Raw genomic sequence first — 16,027 nt, 5'->3', positions numbered from 1 at the left:
GGATATATAAGAAGAAACTTAAATAGTAAACTTGCGGGTTCAATTATGTGGTAATCTTCTTTGTGGGAGTGTTGGCTCTGGGAAGAGTGTGGTCTCGACGTTTCGAACATACTCTGCTCATCTCAAGAAAGCCTCTCTGAAGACGAGCAGAGTACACTGTTCGAAACGTCGAGACAACACCGGCTCTTTTCAGAGCCAACACTCCCACATAAAAAAGATTTACACATGGTGCTACCTCAAAAACCCTTAGCCAACCATCATCAACCAGTTAGCCGCATATAGCAAACGAGAAAAAAAGCGTTCCCCATTCTATCCTGTCTTCTGCTTGTCTTTGAATCTATTTATGCGTACAATGTAAAAAGGCACACATTGTTGGGTGTTAAGTGACCTCTTTTGACCCCTTCCCCTCACAGGATTTCAAAGGTCTGACGTGCATGGAACCAGTGACAATGTGTGACATTAATCCATGCCAGAACGCTGGTACTTGTCACGTTACCGATGACAACGAAGCCGGCTTTATGTGTTCCTGTCCACCTGACATGACCGGATTCAATTGCGAGACTTACGATCCGTGTCACTCGGCGCCGTGTCATCACGACGGGACATGTATAAAACTATTGGAGACGTTCGCCTGCCAGTGCCCGCCAACATGGAATGGACTTCGGTGTCAAACGTACGACTTGGATTTCTTCGGTGGAATTGGTTCGGACCCGATTATTCAGATTCCATCGACCGTCCGACCTGTGACGACGTCGAGAGTTGTCGTAGTCGAAACTACGGCCGTCAAGCCTACTACCACAGAATCAAACTACATCGGGATATATTGCCCAAGAGAGTGCAGTGACAAGGGAGGAGACGGTATCTGTAATGTAAGTATAAACATTAATTAAACTTTTTTTTAACTACAATAACATTTCTCCAGATTCCTCTGTCACATGAAGCAGTGTCATTTATTTTTACCTAAAGGCACTGGACACTGGACACGCCCTCCGAAATAACCTAGTTTTTGAAAGAGGTTACTTCTCGCTAATAAATATATAAAGACCTTCAGGCCTGGAGCCTTTATTATGCATCTGAAAGCACACAAACTTGTGCAACAAGTGTATTCTTCTTTCATTTTATTCTCTTGCAATTTGAATGACCAATTGAGACCAAATTTTTTACAGGTTTGTTATTTGATGCATTTGTTTGGATACACCAAGTGAGAAAACTGGTCTTTGACAATTACAAAAGGTGTGCAGTTCCTTTAAGAGCACACCTTGGCCTAAGAGCACACTGACATAAACATAGTTACTTACTTACTTACATGTACTTAAGCTGCTAAGGACTGGGCTTCCCTTGACCTCCTTGGAAAACCGTCCCCATTTAGGTCTATTTATAGCTAAATGCTCTGCCGCTGATTTCACAAAACTCTTCCTAACTTAAGACTAATCTTAGGACTTAGGACGAATTCCAACCCTGCACTGTAGCATGCAGACATTAAGATTAATCCTAAGTTAGGACGAGTTACTCTTCCTAACTCAAGATAAGACGAGTCCTAACTCGCTGTGAAATCGACCCCTGCCTCATAAAGTGGAATGATGGCAACATCCTGAATTTGCCCCTTCCAGTGAAATGGTGACGTTTACATATGACCATTTAATCCTTACTTCAGGCTGAATGCAACATCGAAGTATGTGACTGGGACGATACGGACTGCTCCTTAGGTGTTGATCCGTGGGAGAGCTGTCCAGTGACTTCAGTCAAGTGTTCTCAGCTCTACAATAACGGCCAGTGCGATCAGATCTGCAACAGGAAAGAGTGTCTGTTTGACGCCTTTGACTGCGAGAACACACTGCCTCCTTGCAAGTAAGTGTAACAGTAGAGCTGTTGGGTTTGTGCCCTTGGTGTCGCTAAGATTTAACGGGGGACTTTGAGAAACTGAGATCATAGATAAAAAAACATAAGCAGAAAGTGTTCTGATCTCTACAATAATGGCCAGTGCGATCAGATATGCAACAGGAAAGAGTGTCTGTTTGACGTCTTTTTACTGCGAGAACACACTGCCTCCTTGCAAGTAAGTGTAAGTGTAGAGTTGTTATTGGGTAGTTGGGTCGAGCCCTGCATGTCGCTAAAATTTAACTGGGGACTGAGAAACTGAATTCATAAATAAAAAACAAAAACAGAAATCAGGACAGAACAGATTCACAACAGGAACGAGTGTTTGTTTGATGCGTATGACTGCGAGAACACACTGCCTCCTTGCAAGTAAATGGAAAAGTAGAGTTATTGGGTGGTAGGGTTGGTGCAGTGGTATCTTTCTTTGCCTTCCACCTCTAGGAGCCTGGGTTCGAATCACGCTGGTGCACTACGTACATTGGGTTTTTAGTACTTGCCTGTCTGTGTGGGTTTTCCTCCCACATCTAAAGTATAAACCGTTGGTTTCAACTCGACGTTCCGATCAGTATTCCAAATGACCAATGTTCCTACTTTTTTCCAAGAAACCAATATCATGCCTGGTGTAAGGAACGATCTGTCAATAGTTTGTATCACAAGTCAAAACGGTGACAGTTTTTTAATTGTTTCTGTTTTGGTGAAACTTATTTTCTTTTTCTGTTGCAGCCCTGTGTATAACGCCTACTGTCTGGAGAACTACGCAAATGACGCCTGCGACGGTGGATGCAACATCGCGGAGTGTCTCCACGACGGACTCGACTGCAACGAGAACGCTCCGAAGTTTGCCAAGGGCGTCTTGATTATCATTGTCCTCATCCCCGTCGAGCAGATGCGAACGGACAACGTGAGCAAGACTTTCCTGAGGGAGGTCGGACACATCCTGCGTACGGTCGTCGTGTTCTTGAAAGACGAGAACGGCAACAATCGCATAGAGGAGTGGAGCTCTAGTGAGTCCGGAGATGTGGGGATCTTCAATCGATTCAAACGCCATGCGTTGTACTTGTCGATGTCTGACGATCATAAACCGATTCTGTCGCGTAACCGGAGAGCAGGGATGTTGAGTGGGTAAGTAGGGGAGAAGAGGCGAACTCACTCCGCGGAAGTAAAGTTAATAATGAGAAGTTCACACTACCCAGTTAGTTTCCAACATTTCACCCATGTAGTATGAGCAGGACAGTTTTTTGTGTAGCAGGAGAGAAGTCTCCCCAATTCCAAAAAAATCTACTTTGTTGCAGTAGAATATATTTAGCAAGTCAAGTTCTCAAATGAAGATAGTTTATCCAGCAGGTAGATACACACATGGTATCACCACAAACCAAATATACATAGATCCACGGAGTTGAGGCTTTCTTCCTGTTTAGACCTTAGCAAAGTTATTATCGAACTCTCACAATAATGATCACTACTGTATTTTAAACGAGAAGTTGCATTTCTTTAACATCATTTCAGGTCGATAAACTATCTGCACATTGACAATCGAGAGTGCGTCTCAGACGGACATACATGCTTTGATAATACCGGGGATGCTGCGTCCTTATTGGCAGCTGAGGCATCACAAGGGCGTGGTCCCAAAGATTTCCCCATTCATGCTGTCGGAAGTAAGTGTTTGTAAACCTGCTGTATAAAACCTCTCACTCCTAGACTCGACTCATGCAACGCTCTCCTTAAAGAGAACTTTCTCAAATTCAACGTGTTCAGAACACTGCTGCTCATTATTGCCACGATATATTTGGTGTCGTGGCAGAGCCTATAAGAGTATTGGACTCAAGCTCTTGTGATTCTCTTCATCAGAGTGTGGGTTCGGGAGTCGTGACACTTTTGTCCTTGAGCAGGACACTGAACTATAATTGCTTCTCTCCACCCAGGGGTGAATGAGTATCCGTGAAGGCAGAGATGGTTCTTTTGATTGGTTTAGACGAGTAGCGTATATTTGTTGCATGGGGAGTATACAGATTGTGCTGAGATGGTTTGAGGAATGAATAAAGGCCCAGTGACCAGGGGTAATAATGTTGGAAGTGCTTTAAAAACAGGGTATTATTATTATTATTGTTATGTCTTATCTGAATTTTAACCCTTGATGTGATCGCTCAATTTATCTTGAAGGTGAGCCTGATCAGCCCGGTTCCGGTAATGGCTACTACATCGTGCCGGCCGTGGCGATCATCGGGGTAATGATTGTCCTCTCCGCGCTGGTCATCGGCCGCAAACGTCTCCGCTCAGAGGGCATCTGGTTTCCGGAAGACTTCAAATGGCGCAAGACGAGCACCGGTCGGGGCGTCCCACAGCGCCACGGTCCACAGGGGCGGGAGGAAACGCCCGGGGCTATGGTCGACGGTCAGATTATGGTGACGATATCGGGAGCGGCTGCCGATAATAACGACAGTGACGCTCGGGACGCTCTAGATTGGGACCGAAGCCAGACAAGATGTCACGCTATCCAAGATCAACAAAGGGTGAGTTTCAACTTCAGAAGCGTCTCCCTCTGAAGTAATATAGTTTTAAGAAAAGTTAATTTCGCACAAACATTTGAATCTAAGAAAGACTTTCTCAGGCATCTGAAAGCACACAAATTTGTGCAACAATGATTTTTTTGATTGAGCCCAAGTTTTCACAGGTTTGTTATTTTATGCATATGTTGGGATACACCAATTGAGAAGACTGGTCTTTGACAATTATCAAACATGTCCAGTGCCTTTAATGCAACTTTAAAGAATTTGCCTCAATTTTTCTCAGTTTAAATAAGATCGTTTCTATTTTTTTCCCCGGTAGCCATTGACAAGGCGGCACCTGAGCCCTCACACTGACAACTCCTTCACAATACCAGACTTCCCTGAGAATGACGATTGGAATAACATACACACCGGCACGGTCACACCACCTCATCAGACTGGAGACGCTGAAGGAGTGGATGACCCAGGTCAAGGTAGGTCATAGGTCAAGGGTATGTCATGGTCGAGCGGTTTAACGCACCAGACTCTGGTTTGCGAGTCATCATGGTGTGGTTCGAATCCCGGTCATGACACTTGTGTCCTTAAGCAAACGCATAAACACAATAGGATACTTTGAAGCACTAGTTTTTCTCTGCGCATTTAAGTTACGTTATTGTAAAATACGTTATATAAGAAGAAAGTATCATTATCATGTAAGTTTATACCCTCAGAGATCTGGGCCGTATTTCGTAAAGCCTGTAAGCATAAAAACATGCTAAGCACAGAAAAGTCTTGCTTAACAGAAACTGGTTACCAGCCAAAATTCCATAAAGTTTAGATTGTTGCAACTGGTGCTACTAGACAGCTTTATGAATTTGGGCAGTTGGTGGTTAGTGGACTCTTTATATTCAACGCATATTTTAACTGAAATTGTTCCCTATTTTCAGATGGTATGACCCCGTTGATGTGCGCTGTAATCAGCTGCAACAACGACCGGGACAGCGACGGGGAAGAATGCTCGACCAACACGATCGAGGAACTCATCGCTCAAGGAGCCAAGGTCAACGCTAAGAGCGACCGTCTTGAAGAGACGGCTCTCCATCTCGCGGCTCGGTTCTTACACGCCGCGGCGGCCAAGAAGCTGCTGGAGCACGGGACCAACGCTAACGCGCAGGACAAGTCGGGGCGTACTCCGCTGCATACGGCCGTCGGATCGGATGCTATTGATGTGTTTAGGGTAAGATTTTACTTCTCAAGATATCGGGCCTCGAAATTATCCCATGGCACCCACAGCTGTGGTGCCCTGTGCTTTTGCTGTGGTGCTCTTTACAAGGTTTTAATACAAGATGTACATTTTCCTTGAAGAAGTGCCTCTTGCCAGAGGAGGAAAATTGCTGTGACCCTTCAAGAACAAAGTTGAAGCCCTGAGATATATTGACTTGATGATTATAATAATTTCTATAACCTCGGCAAGTGCCAGGGCCGAAGTCCATAGAGCAGCTTAAGCAGAAAGAGAAGCTAAGCACCAAAAAGTATTATTTGTGCTAATTGTGTTGGATGTGTAACATTAAAAAAAATATGAATAAAATAAAACTGCCTCTAGCTACCTGGCAATCTCGGTTGTCTAGTTGGTTAGACACTGCTCTAGATTTGCAATGGTTGGGGTTCAAATCCCACCCAAGTGATATGCCTGGGTTTGTTTTTATTCACAGAACTTGGGAAAGTAGTGCTGAGTATATAGTGCTAACACATCAGTGTTAATGGGCGAAACCAAAATTAAAACCATTTCCTTGTATTCATCAACAGATCTTGATCATGCACCGAGCTACAAACGTCGACGCCAAAGACCACCGAGGCATCACCCCGATGATGATGGCTGCCAGACTAAGCAGTATTAATATTATAGAAGAACTGATTGAGGCGAATGCTGACATTAACGCCGCCGACAAAGAAGGAAAATCTGCGTTACATTGGGCTGCGCAGGTCAATTACGTAGAAGTGGTGAAATTACTGCTGGAGAGGAAAGCTAACAAAGATATGCAAGACAATAAGGTGATTATTGGGCATTAGTCCGTCGATTAGGCCGTCGATTTCACCAAACTCTTCCTAACTTAGGAATAATCTTGGGACTTAGGACGAGTTCAGTTCCGCATCCATAAACATTAGAATGCATTGAACCCATCCTAAGTTAGAACGAGTTACTCATCTTAACTCGAGATAAGATTAATCCTAGCATTTTGTGTAATCGGCTGCTGTTTTTTTCTGTTTTTTCACTACAACATTACAAATTGTTTCATAAAAACTCTGTTTTTTTGTCCTGGTGAGACAAGCCTCAATAGAGAATGTTTTAAAAACCAGGGCCCAATTTCATGATGTTTAAAGGCACTGGACACCTTGGGTAATTGTCAAAGACCAGTAGTCTCACTTGGTGCATCCCAACACATGCATACAAAAATAAATCTTTGAAAATTTGGGCGCAATTGGTCATCAAAATTGCAAGAAATCAATAAAGGACTCGTGGGATAGAGTTTTGTGCTTTTAGATAATTGAGAAAGGCTTCGTCATGACTGAAGAAGCCTTTCTCAGATGTCAAATTTTGGGGTGAACAATTTTCTCTCCTTCTCTAAATTTAGATTTAGTAATTGGAGTAACGACCCTCCTTTTAAGCAGCTCCATGACATCTGGCCCTGCTTTCTGATTAATGTATTCTCATTCTGTTTACATAGTTGAGGTTCACCTTAGTAATGACTGTTTCTTTTTTCTTCCCTTAGGAGCAAACGCCGTTATTCCTAGCCTGTAAGGAGGGTCACGTCTCTACAGTACGAGTCTTATTAGACCACTACGCCAATCGGGAAATAACAGACCATCTGGACCAATCGCCTCGTGACATGGCAAGTGAGAACCTCCATCGAGATGTCTTGAAGCTCCTGGATACTTACAAGGTCGTGCCGAGCCCGAGTGCTACGTTGCCGACGGTATCAAGCCCAGCGAGCATGGGCAACGGAGACATCGGTCTTGTCAACGGCTACGGACATCCAGGCTCGAAGCCGAGCGCGAAGAAGAAGGCGAATCGCTCCAAGTCCACGGGACACCATCATATTCCAAATGGGGACGTCGCGTCGGGAGGGCACGAGAAAGTTGAGAAGAAGCCACGCTCGCGGAAAAAGAGGAATTCCACCGACGCCCCGACATCTGCGTCACTATCGCCGGCAGGTTCGTTGGAATCGCCGCGTGGTTATGAAAGAACTTCTCCGCCGTATTTGTACCAGGGCCAGCCCTCGGCGGGCGGCATGGTCGATCCCACTGACTTGCATTTCCATGGGATGACAAACGGCATGCATAATGGTATTCATCCTCACGCGCCGCGTTACGTTGAGGGCGCTACAGCCATGAACGGCGCTCCACATATGAGTCACAGTATGCAGAGCTTGAACCGTAAGACTGTGGTCCCAAACGGGGAGATTGGGTCGAACATTGGGGCTGGTGCCGTCGCGGTGGCATGCCAGCCAGAACACCAGTGGGGCAATGCCACTAATCATACCCACTCGCAGCAGAATCACAGACCAAGAGAGCAAGGCCAACAGGGTATGGTCCCCCAGCAGCAAGGGACTTGCGCTTCTTCTACAAGTCTACCTCCTCTCCTCCAGCAACACAGTCTGTCAAACGGTCTCGCCCCTGCAGCCGCAGTCTCGGTGTCTAGTCCGCCGTCTGCGCAGTACACGTTATCACCGACGAAGGGCTACCCAAGCCAACCCCTCGTGAATCATAACCACATGAGGCATCATAACCACCACATGCCCAGGCATCATTCACAGTACGGTAACGGCGAGGTGCACATGAACGGACACATGAAATCCCCGATCCATCGGGCGCACGACCGCACCCAGCAGAACATGCGCAAGCAAACTCAGCCACACCCGACTCACATTATTCAGACGCATCTGCCGAACCCGACGGTGGTGAGTATCATGTCGGACAAGTACCCAACTCCGCCCTCCCAGCACAGCCAGGGCGGGTCGCCCTGCGGCGGGGAGAACACGCCCCACATGACCGCAATGAGCTTTCCGGAGACCTACCTTACCCCGTCGCCGGAGTCGCCCGGTCAGTGGTCCAGCTCCTCACCACACTCCTCGGCGCATTCTGACTGGTCGGGATCGGAGGGGATTTCCAGTCCACCCGGACACACGCAGGATTCGTTATCGATGCAGTTCAGCCAAAGTCAACAGGTTTATATCTAAAGATTTAATCACGGGAAGAGAAAACTGTGTTGTTGTATTCTTTATAAACTGCTGCGTGAAAATTGAAAGTAAATTGGTAAATTGCAAGAAACTAAAACCCGAAGGCTGTTCCCATTGGACTTTCTAGCAGCCCTGTTAAGTTACAGTGGCTGCGGGGAAAGTCTGTCCGCAACCTCTTTCGGCCTGTTAGTTTTACATCACGGTCGCAGTTAGTCGATAGGGAGGGCAGTTTACCATGGGTCTCCATTAGATTTAATTTTGTCATTCTACAGAAAAGTCGCGGTACTCTAACAAAAATAAGTACGATGGGAACACCGCTTTAGACTGTTTTATAATCGATCATGAAATCCTTCTGAGTTCTAGTTTTTATTTTAACCTGCATTCAAAAGGTTGATATTACTAAAAAAGTATTATTGTTAATAGATTAAAAAAAATGAAGACAAAATATTTTTTTAAATTCGTACTTTTTTCCATCGCCTTACTGTGGCCGGTTCACAAACTCAAATCATGTATTAAACAAATTCCAAGTTAATTCTGATGATTTTTTTTTTTTTTTTTAATTGTGAATAATGTTTACATGTTTTTCCAAAAGTTAACGGCACCAAAAGAAAATCAGATCAGTAAAAAAAAATGTTGAGAAGTTAAGAATCAATTTGTTTAAAGGAAAGGAAAAGGAGAAATTGTGACTTTTTGAAGCATTCCTTAAAATCTATCTTCGATAACCTTTCAATGTAATTTTAATGCAGCTACTTATTTATGAAAACAACAAATACTTAAATCACGACTAGGATTGGACCAAAAACCTATAATTCTGAAGTTAATTATACAGTTTTAAAACCCTTTACGAATGTTTACAAATGAAAATTAGGATTATTTTTGATATGGGGAAATTAGTGGTAGAATCATAACTAAAAATGGCATTTCTTTCTTTTTTTATATATTTTGTGTTATATATTGTATTAATTATGTATGCTTGAGGAGGAAAATTGCTGATTTTTGTCTTCTTTTTCTTTTGTAAGCACCCTTTGTAACCAGCAACAAGTCATTGTATTCTTTTGCATAATTATTTATAGTCTAGGAAAGTTGTAGATCTTTTTTTCTTGTACAGTGGTGTTTTTCTAACACTAGAGGACGCACTATATATCTTTAAAGAAGTACAAAATGGCACAATTTATGTTCAAGACACCATGTATACAAGTTTAAACTCCCCTTTGCACCCATTTGTAAAAATATTTACGTTTGCCAACTCTTGCATTATAAAACTGCACTCGTGAGAAAAATTTTAAGCAGTAAGCAAAAAATAAGCAGTGCTGTAAATATTTTGAGATGAGGAAGTTATGTTTTTTCCCCCTTTATGCATGAAAAGTTGTTGGCAAATTAAGAAGTACTTAATATTCATCGATGTGTATTTAAGTGTAAAGGTTTTGAGTCAACTGTTGAAAGTTTTGCTCAGAAATGTTTGTACGTCAATCATCAAAATAATCACACGATGTGTCCCTTCACAAAGTTAAACCTTTTTATACACATACTAAAAATATCTTTTTAAAAACAAGTGCATGGTTTTGCTATTCAGTTCAAATCATGAAAAAAAAAAGGAACAGTTTTGGATCCCCTGTAGATTTTGATCATGATGAAAAATTCTCAAATTAAATGAAACGATTTTCCCCCCACATTTTTTAGACCCTCGAAATTGCCATGTAAAGTTAACATTCTTAAAAATGTAAAAAATTAAGTGTACAAATTATGTGCCCTACAGATGGTGTTATTTCATGCGGTAACACAGTTTGTAAATCCTGATTTAAAATATTACTATGTAATTAGATTTAAAGGTGTTTTTTTTCCTTCCAACTTACAGGTGGTATTTTTTTCTACCTGAAATTGGATTATAATGTGTTAATTAAATTTCTGATTATGTTGAAACTACAATGTATAAGTTTTGTTACAAGTTTAGAGTTGATATTTTAAAAAGCATATTTAGTATTTAGGACTTTTATGTATCCGGTTTATTATAATATTGCACTGTATTGTGAGGCCAGATACTTTAAATAAGCCTCTTTTGTACTTAAGCAATATAGAAAGCACTGCCTACAACTATATTAAATAGAGCCTATTGATCTTAAAGTGGTATTAATGTTCAAAGTTTATGTTAGATTTCTTTAAGTTGTTTACTTTTAAAGATGCTCTTTGTTGCGTATTGAAATGTGTACTTCGCAACTCAAAAGGTACACATTTAAATCAAGTATGTTTTATAAGGTGTCTTTATTCAAATAGGACATTGTACTTAATGCAAAGAATCTGAAAATATTCAATGAAACGCATGGTTTGGAAGAATTGGCAGAAGCCATTACTTTTCTGAGTTATAGATTTGTGGTTTCTTTGATGCATTTTCGCAGTCGTAACCAAGACTGTTTCTGTTGAATTGGCCATTGGTTAAAGGATTTGGGTACTTTTTGTAACACAAAACGCAATGTTCACAGATTAACATTAAACTTACACTGTTTGAAGATAATGATAGTAGAAAGCTTCCCTGAAAATATTAGTTGCGGAGGTGCTACAGTTTTTGAGAAATGAGTAAAACAATGTCATGAAAATACGTTTTTATATGCTAAAATAATTTCCGTCTCATGATCATTGAGACAAAAATTATTTTCATGACATTGTTTACTCATTTCTCAGAAACAACAACACCTCAGCATGAAATATTTCCAGGGAACCTTTCTACTATCATTATCTTCAAACTGTGTAAGTTTAATGTAAATCTGTCGTCATTGTGTTTTTTTGTCCTACAAAAAGTACATAGACCCTTTAATCACTGGCCAATATGAGCAAAATACCTTGTAATGTTTTTTGTTTGTTAAGCTGATTATGTTTTGTGCCTTGTTATACCAGCCTTAAATCATTCACCAGTTACCTGTTATTAAAGGGAAGGTAAACCTTTGGTAATTACTACAAAATTAAATGTCCATAAAAACTGACTTGGTGAGAAGCACAGTCGTCGATTTCACAAAACTCTTTCTAACTTAAGACTAATCTTAGGACTTAGGACGAGTCCCAACCCTGCACTGAAGCATGCAGACCTTAAGATTTACTAGTCCTAACTTGAGATAAGACGAGTCCTAACTCTTTGTGAAATCGACCCCTGCATCTGTTAATAATAACAATTTTAGAAATAATTTCCTTTGAAGAAATGTGGTTTTAGAGAGAGGGATTCAAAAAACATTTCAATCTGAGAAACGTTTCTGACGGAAATGTTTCTCAGCTTGTGTATTCCAATTGCGGATTATTCTTCCTGCATGTAAATAACCACTCAAGATTTTCAGCAGTAACTCAAAAACGGGCGGTAACTCAAAAATGCTACCATCATTTGAAATTAAACTTACACAGGTTAGTTTTAATGTAAATTTCTACATTTATATATAATGAAAACAAACAGTTCCAAATACCAAAGGTATACTTTGCTTTTAATCCTATCTTCAGGTTGTTTGAAAGTAGTGTCCAGGATGATTTCAATCTCCTTTTTTCCTATAATTTCTTTAGATGCTAAACAACCTTTCACCCTTTGATTATAAGGTTTTGTTAACGTAATCTTTTCATAGTAATTTAGATACTTTAATATGGCATAGCTGTCCCAATTTTAGTTTTTTTTAAGTATTAATATTGATCATTAAAAATACCAAGAATTTTTTAAAACAACTTTCCCAAGTGCCTGTAGAAAATGTGGTAAAACACTGACATGATTTTTTTAAAAGAGATTTTTGACCAAACAAAATGTTGACCGTTTTCCGTTCATCATGTTCATGATGAATATCATCCTAATTAGTATATTTTCATTTGTTGATGATCTTTCTTAGCTACATTTATGACCAAAATTGGGACAGGTATCGGCATACAATCAGTGATTTACCACAAAGACAATTTTAAAAAGTACTTAGTTTTTATGGCCAGTTTTAAAGACATCATTGCAGAAATTATGCACTTCATTCTAAAATTTTGACATTATTGGATGTACATTTTTTATACTTTATAAAAGAACCAAATTTTGAACACATCTAGACTCACGAGGGGTTTTTGTTCACCCTCAAAAGTCATCTTTCTGCAATGCAAGTCTGTAAGAATGTACCTGTAAAAAGTGAGCTGTTTTATGTATTTACTATGTACATGTAATATATATAGCTTTCCACTCAAAATGGTTTACTTTTAAAATTCCTTGCATTGTCTGATATTTACCGTAAATTCTAAAACACATCCTTTTTTGTATTAATGTTTGGCTTGAGTTTATAGATCCAATAAACGTGCTGAAGGCACATGACAACATAAAGACAGTTTTGTAAACATACATTTGTTTTGTCCACCCCCCCCCCCAACCCCAACCCACAAGCCTACTTCTGGTGTTAATTACCGAAATGCTGAAGAGCAGAGAGACAGACTTCCCGTTTCGTATAATCTTATTCGTTTTCTCAATATATATTTGCTTAATTTTCATGATAAAAAATTGCCCTTACGCAAACACTGTCTTAAAGGAACATGTTGCCTTGGATCGGTCGAGTTGGTCTTTGAAAAGCGTACGTAACCGTTTGTTATCAAATGCATATGGGTAGAAAGATGTTGTAAAAGTAGAATACAATGATCCACACAAACATGCCTCGAAATTGCAAGGTTGTCCTTTTACCTCGTCGACTAACACGGTCGGCCATTTATGGGAGTCAATGGCCGACTGTGTTAGTTCGCACGGTTATTGAAATGAAAACCACGCAATTTGGAGACAAACTTGTGTGGATCATTGTATTCCACTTTTAAAACATCTTTCCAACTATACGCATTTTATAAAAAACGGTTACACACGTTTTTTATAGACCAACTCGTCCGGTCCAAGGCAACGTGTTCCTTTAAAATAAGAACCTGTAATATTCCGTCTATGGTGGCGTGTTTAAAATTGTTTGCTTTATTGACTTTAAGTACTATTAATCTTCTGTAGCAGTATGTGGCACCGTAGCTAAACAAAGTATGTAGTGGATTGGGATCTACGTGACCCGGGTTCAATTCCCGCGAGTGTGTTTTTCTTTTTTGCTTGGACGCAGTGAGTGAATATATAAGAAGTATTAAAATCATCTCCAATCACCAACGGGCACTGTGGCGACACGGTGCACTGGATAGTTCAATTGCGTGCAATCCAGAGCTGGTACACCGGTTCGAATCCCGCCCGTACCAAGAGGGACATGACTTTTACTGCTTGCACCAGTAATGGATTGGGGTCCGTCATGTCTATCCCCAAATTAGGTGTGGATGAGTAATACCGTGTGGGAGAGTAAAGGAGGGACCGGGACCGCAAGTCCCTTAAGGGTTCTAATGGGTGATCACCACGCTGGTTTCGATCAGACTTTGAGTCCCCTGAACGCCTGGTCGTCACTCTGACTAACTCTTTGCACAAATTTGCTTTAATTTTTTACCGCTTTTAATATACACTGCGGGGGGTAAGTCCAGCATTAGTTGTTATAAAATAACAGTTTTTGGCTCCAATTTGGGGGGGGGGGGGAAATGGCTGTTACTCCTTGTAAAATTTTGCCGAAAAAGTCACAAGGCTATATAGCCTTGGGAACTTTTCAAAATTTGACGAAAAAGTCACAAGGCTTGGGAACTTTTCAATTTTTGCCGAAAAAGTCACAAGGCCTTGTGACTTTTTCGGCAAAAATTGAAAAGTTCACAAGGCTTGTAGCCTTGTGACTTTTTCGGCAAATTTTGAAAAGTTCACAAGGCTACAGCCTTGTGACTTTTTCGGCGAAATTTGAAAAGTTCACAAGACTATAGCCTTGTGACTTTTTCGGCAAAAATTGAAAAGTGCACAAGGCTTATATATAGCCTTGTGACTTTTTCGGCAAAACTTGAAAAGTTCACACAAGGCTATAGCCTTACGACTTTTTCGGCAAAATTTGAAAAGTTCCCCAGGCTATAGCCTTGTGACTTTTTCGGCAAAAATTGAAAAGTTCACACAAGGTTATAGCCTTGTGACTTTTTCGGCAAAATTTGAAAAGTTCACAAGGCTATAGCCTTGTGACTTTTTCGGCAAAAATTGAAAAATTCCCAAGGCTATAGCCTTGTGACTTTTTTTTTTCGGCAAAAATTGAAAAATTCCCAAGGCTCTAGCCTTGTGACTTTTTCGGCAAAAATTGAAAAGTTCACAAGGCTACAGCCTTGTGACTTTTTCGGCGAAGTTTGAAAAGTTCACAAGACTATAGCCTTGTGACTTTTTCGGCAAAAATTGAAAAGTTCACAAGGCTTATATATAGCCTTGTGACTTTTTCGGCAAAAATTGAAAAGTTCACAAGGCTATAGCCTTGTGACTTTTTCGGCAAAAATTGAAAAGTTCACACAAGGTTATAGCCTTGTGACTTTTTCGGCAAAATTTGAAAAGTTCACAAGGCTATAGCCTTGTGACTTTTTCGGCAAAAATTGAAAAATTCCCAAGGCTATAGCCTTGTGACTTTTTTTTTTCGGCAAAAATTGAAAAATTCCCAAGGCTATAGCCTTGTGACTTTTTCGGCAAAAATTGAAAAGTTCACAAGGCTTATAGCCTTGTGACTTTTTCGGCAAATTTTGAAAAGTTCACAAGGCTATATATAGCCTTGTGACTTTTTCGGCGAAATTTGAAAAGTTCACAAGACTATAGCCTTGTGACTTTTTCGGCAAAAATTGAAAAGTTCACAAGGCTTATAGCCTTGTGACTTTTTCGGCAAATTTTGAAAAGTTCACAAGGCTATATATAGCCTTGTGACTTTTTCGGCGAAATTTGAAAAGTTCACAAGACTATAGCCTTGTGACTTTTTCGGCAAAAATTGAAAAGTTCACAAGGCTATATATAGCCTTGTGACTTTTTCGGCGAAATTTGAAAAGTTCACAAGACTATAGCCTTGTGACTTTTTCGGCAAAAATTGAAAAGTTCACAAGGCTATATATAGCCTTGTGACTTTTTCGGCGAAATTTGAAAAGTTCACAAGACTATAGCCTTGTGACTTTTTTGGCAAAATTTGAAAAGTTCACAAGGCTTATAGCCTTGTGACTTTTTCGGCAAAATTTGAAAAGTTCACAAGGATATAGCCTTGTGACTTTTTCGGCAAAAATTGAAAAGTTCACACAAGGTTATAGCCTTGTGACTTTTTCGGCAAAAATTGAAAAGTTCACAAGGCTTATAGCCTTGTGACTTTTTCGGCAAAACTTGAAAAGTTCACACAAGGCTATAGCCTTACGACTTTTTCGGCAAAATTTGAAAAGTTCCCCAGGCTATAGCCTTGTGACTTTTTCGGCAAAAATTGAAAAGTTCACACAAGGTTATAGCCTTGTGACTTTTTCGGCAAAACTTGAAAAGTTCACACAAGACTTACGACTTTTTCGGCAAAATTTGAAAAGTTCACACAAGGTTATAGCCTTGTG

The 16,027-nt window shown here is 40.6% G+C and overlaps 2 protein-coding genes across 2 annotated transcripts in view; one reads left to right on the top strand and one right to left on the bottom strand.

Moving 5' to 3' along the window:
• Positions 1–12,032, top strand: part of LOC139948203 (uncharacterized) — a 71,192-nt gene extending 59,160 nt beyond the window's left edge. Inside the window, exons 20-28 of the mRNA XM_071946275.1 lie at positions 414–869; positions 1,655–1,848; positions 2,602–3,000; positions 3,385–3,533; positions 4,039–4,388; positions 4,705–4,858; positions 5,312–5,601; positions 6,171–6,416; positions 7,136–12,032. Coding sequence (XP_071802376.1) covers positions 414–869; positions 1,655–1,848; positions 2,602–3,000; positions 3,385–3,533; positions 4,039–4,388; positions 4,705–4,858; positions 5,312–5,601; positions 6,171–6,416; positions 7,136–8,602 — 3,705 coding nt within the window. The 3' untranslated portion in view covers positions 8,603–12,032. The remainder of the gene's footprint in view (positions 1–413; positions 870–1,654; positions 1,849–2,601; positions 3,001–3,384; positions 3,534–4,038; positions 4,389–4,704; positions 4,859–5,311; positions 5,602–6,170; positions 6,417–7,135) is intronic.
• The window catches only part of LOC139948204 (sarcosine dehydrogenase, mitochondrial-like), a 170,807-nt gene that overhangs the window by 135,102 nt on the left and 19,678 nt on the right, over positions 1–16,027 (bottom strand). The gene's annotated exons all lie outside the window — the stretch shown is intronic.

This window comes from Asterias amurensis, chromosome 15 (assembly GCF_032118995.1).
Source record: "Asterias amurensis chromosome 15, ASM3211899v1".
Classification (NCBI taxonomy): Eukaryota; Metazoa; Echinodermata; class Asteroidea; order Forcipulatida; family Asteriidae; genus Asterias; species Asterias amurensis.
This window is presented reverse-complemented; position numbering and strand designations above follow the sequence as displayed.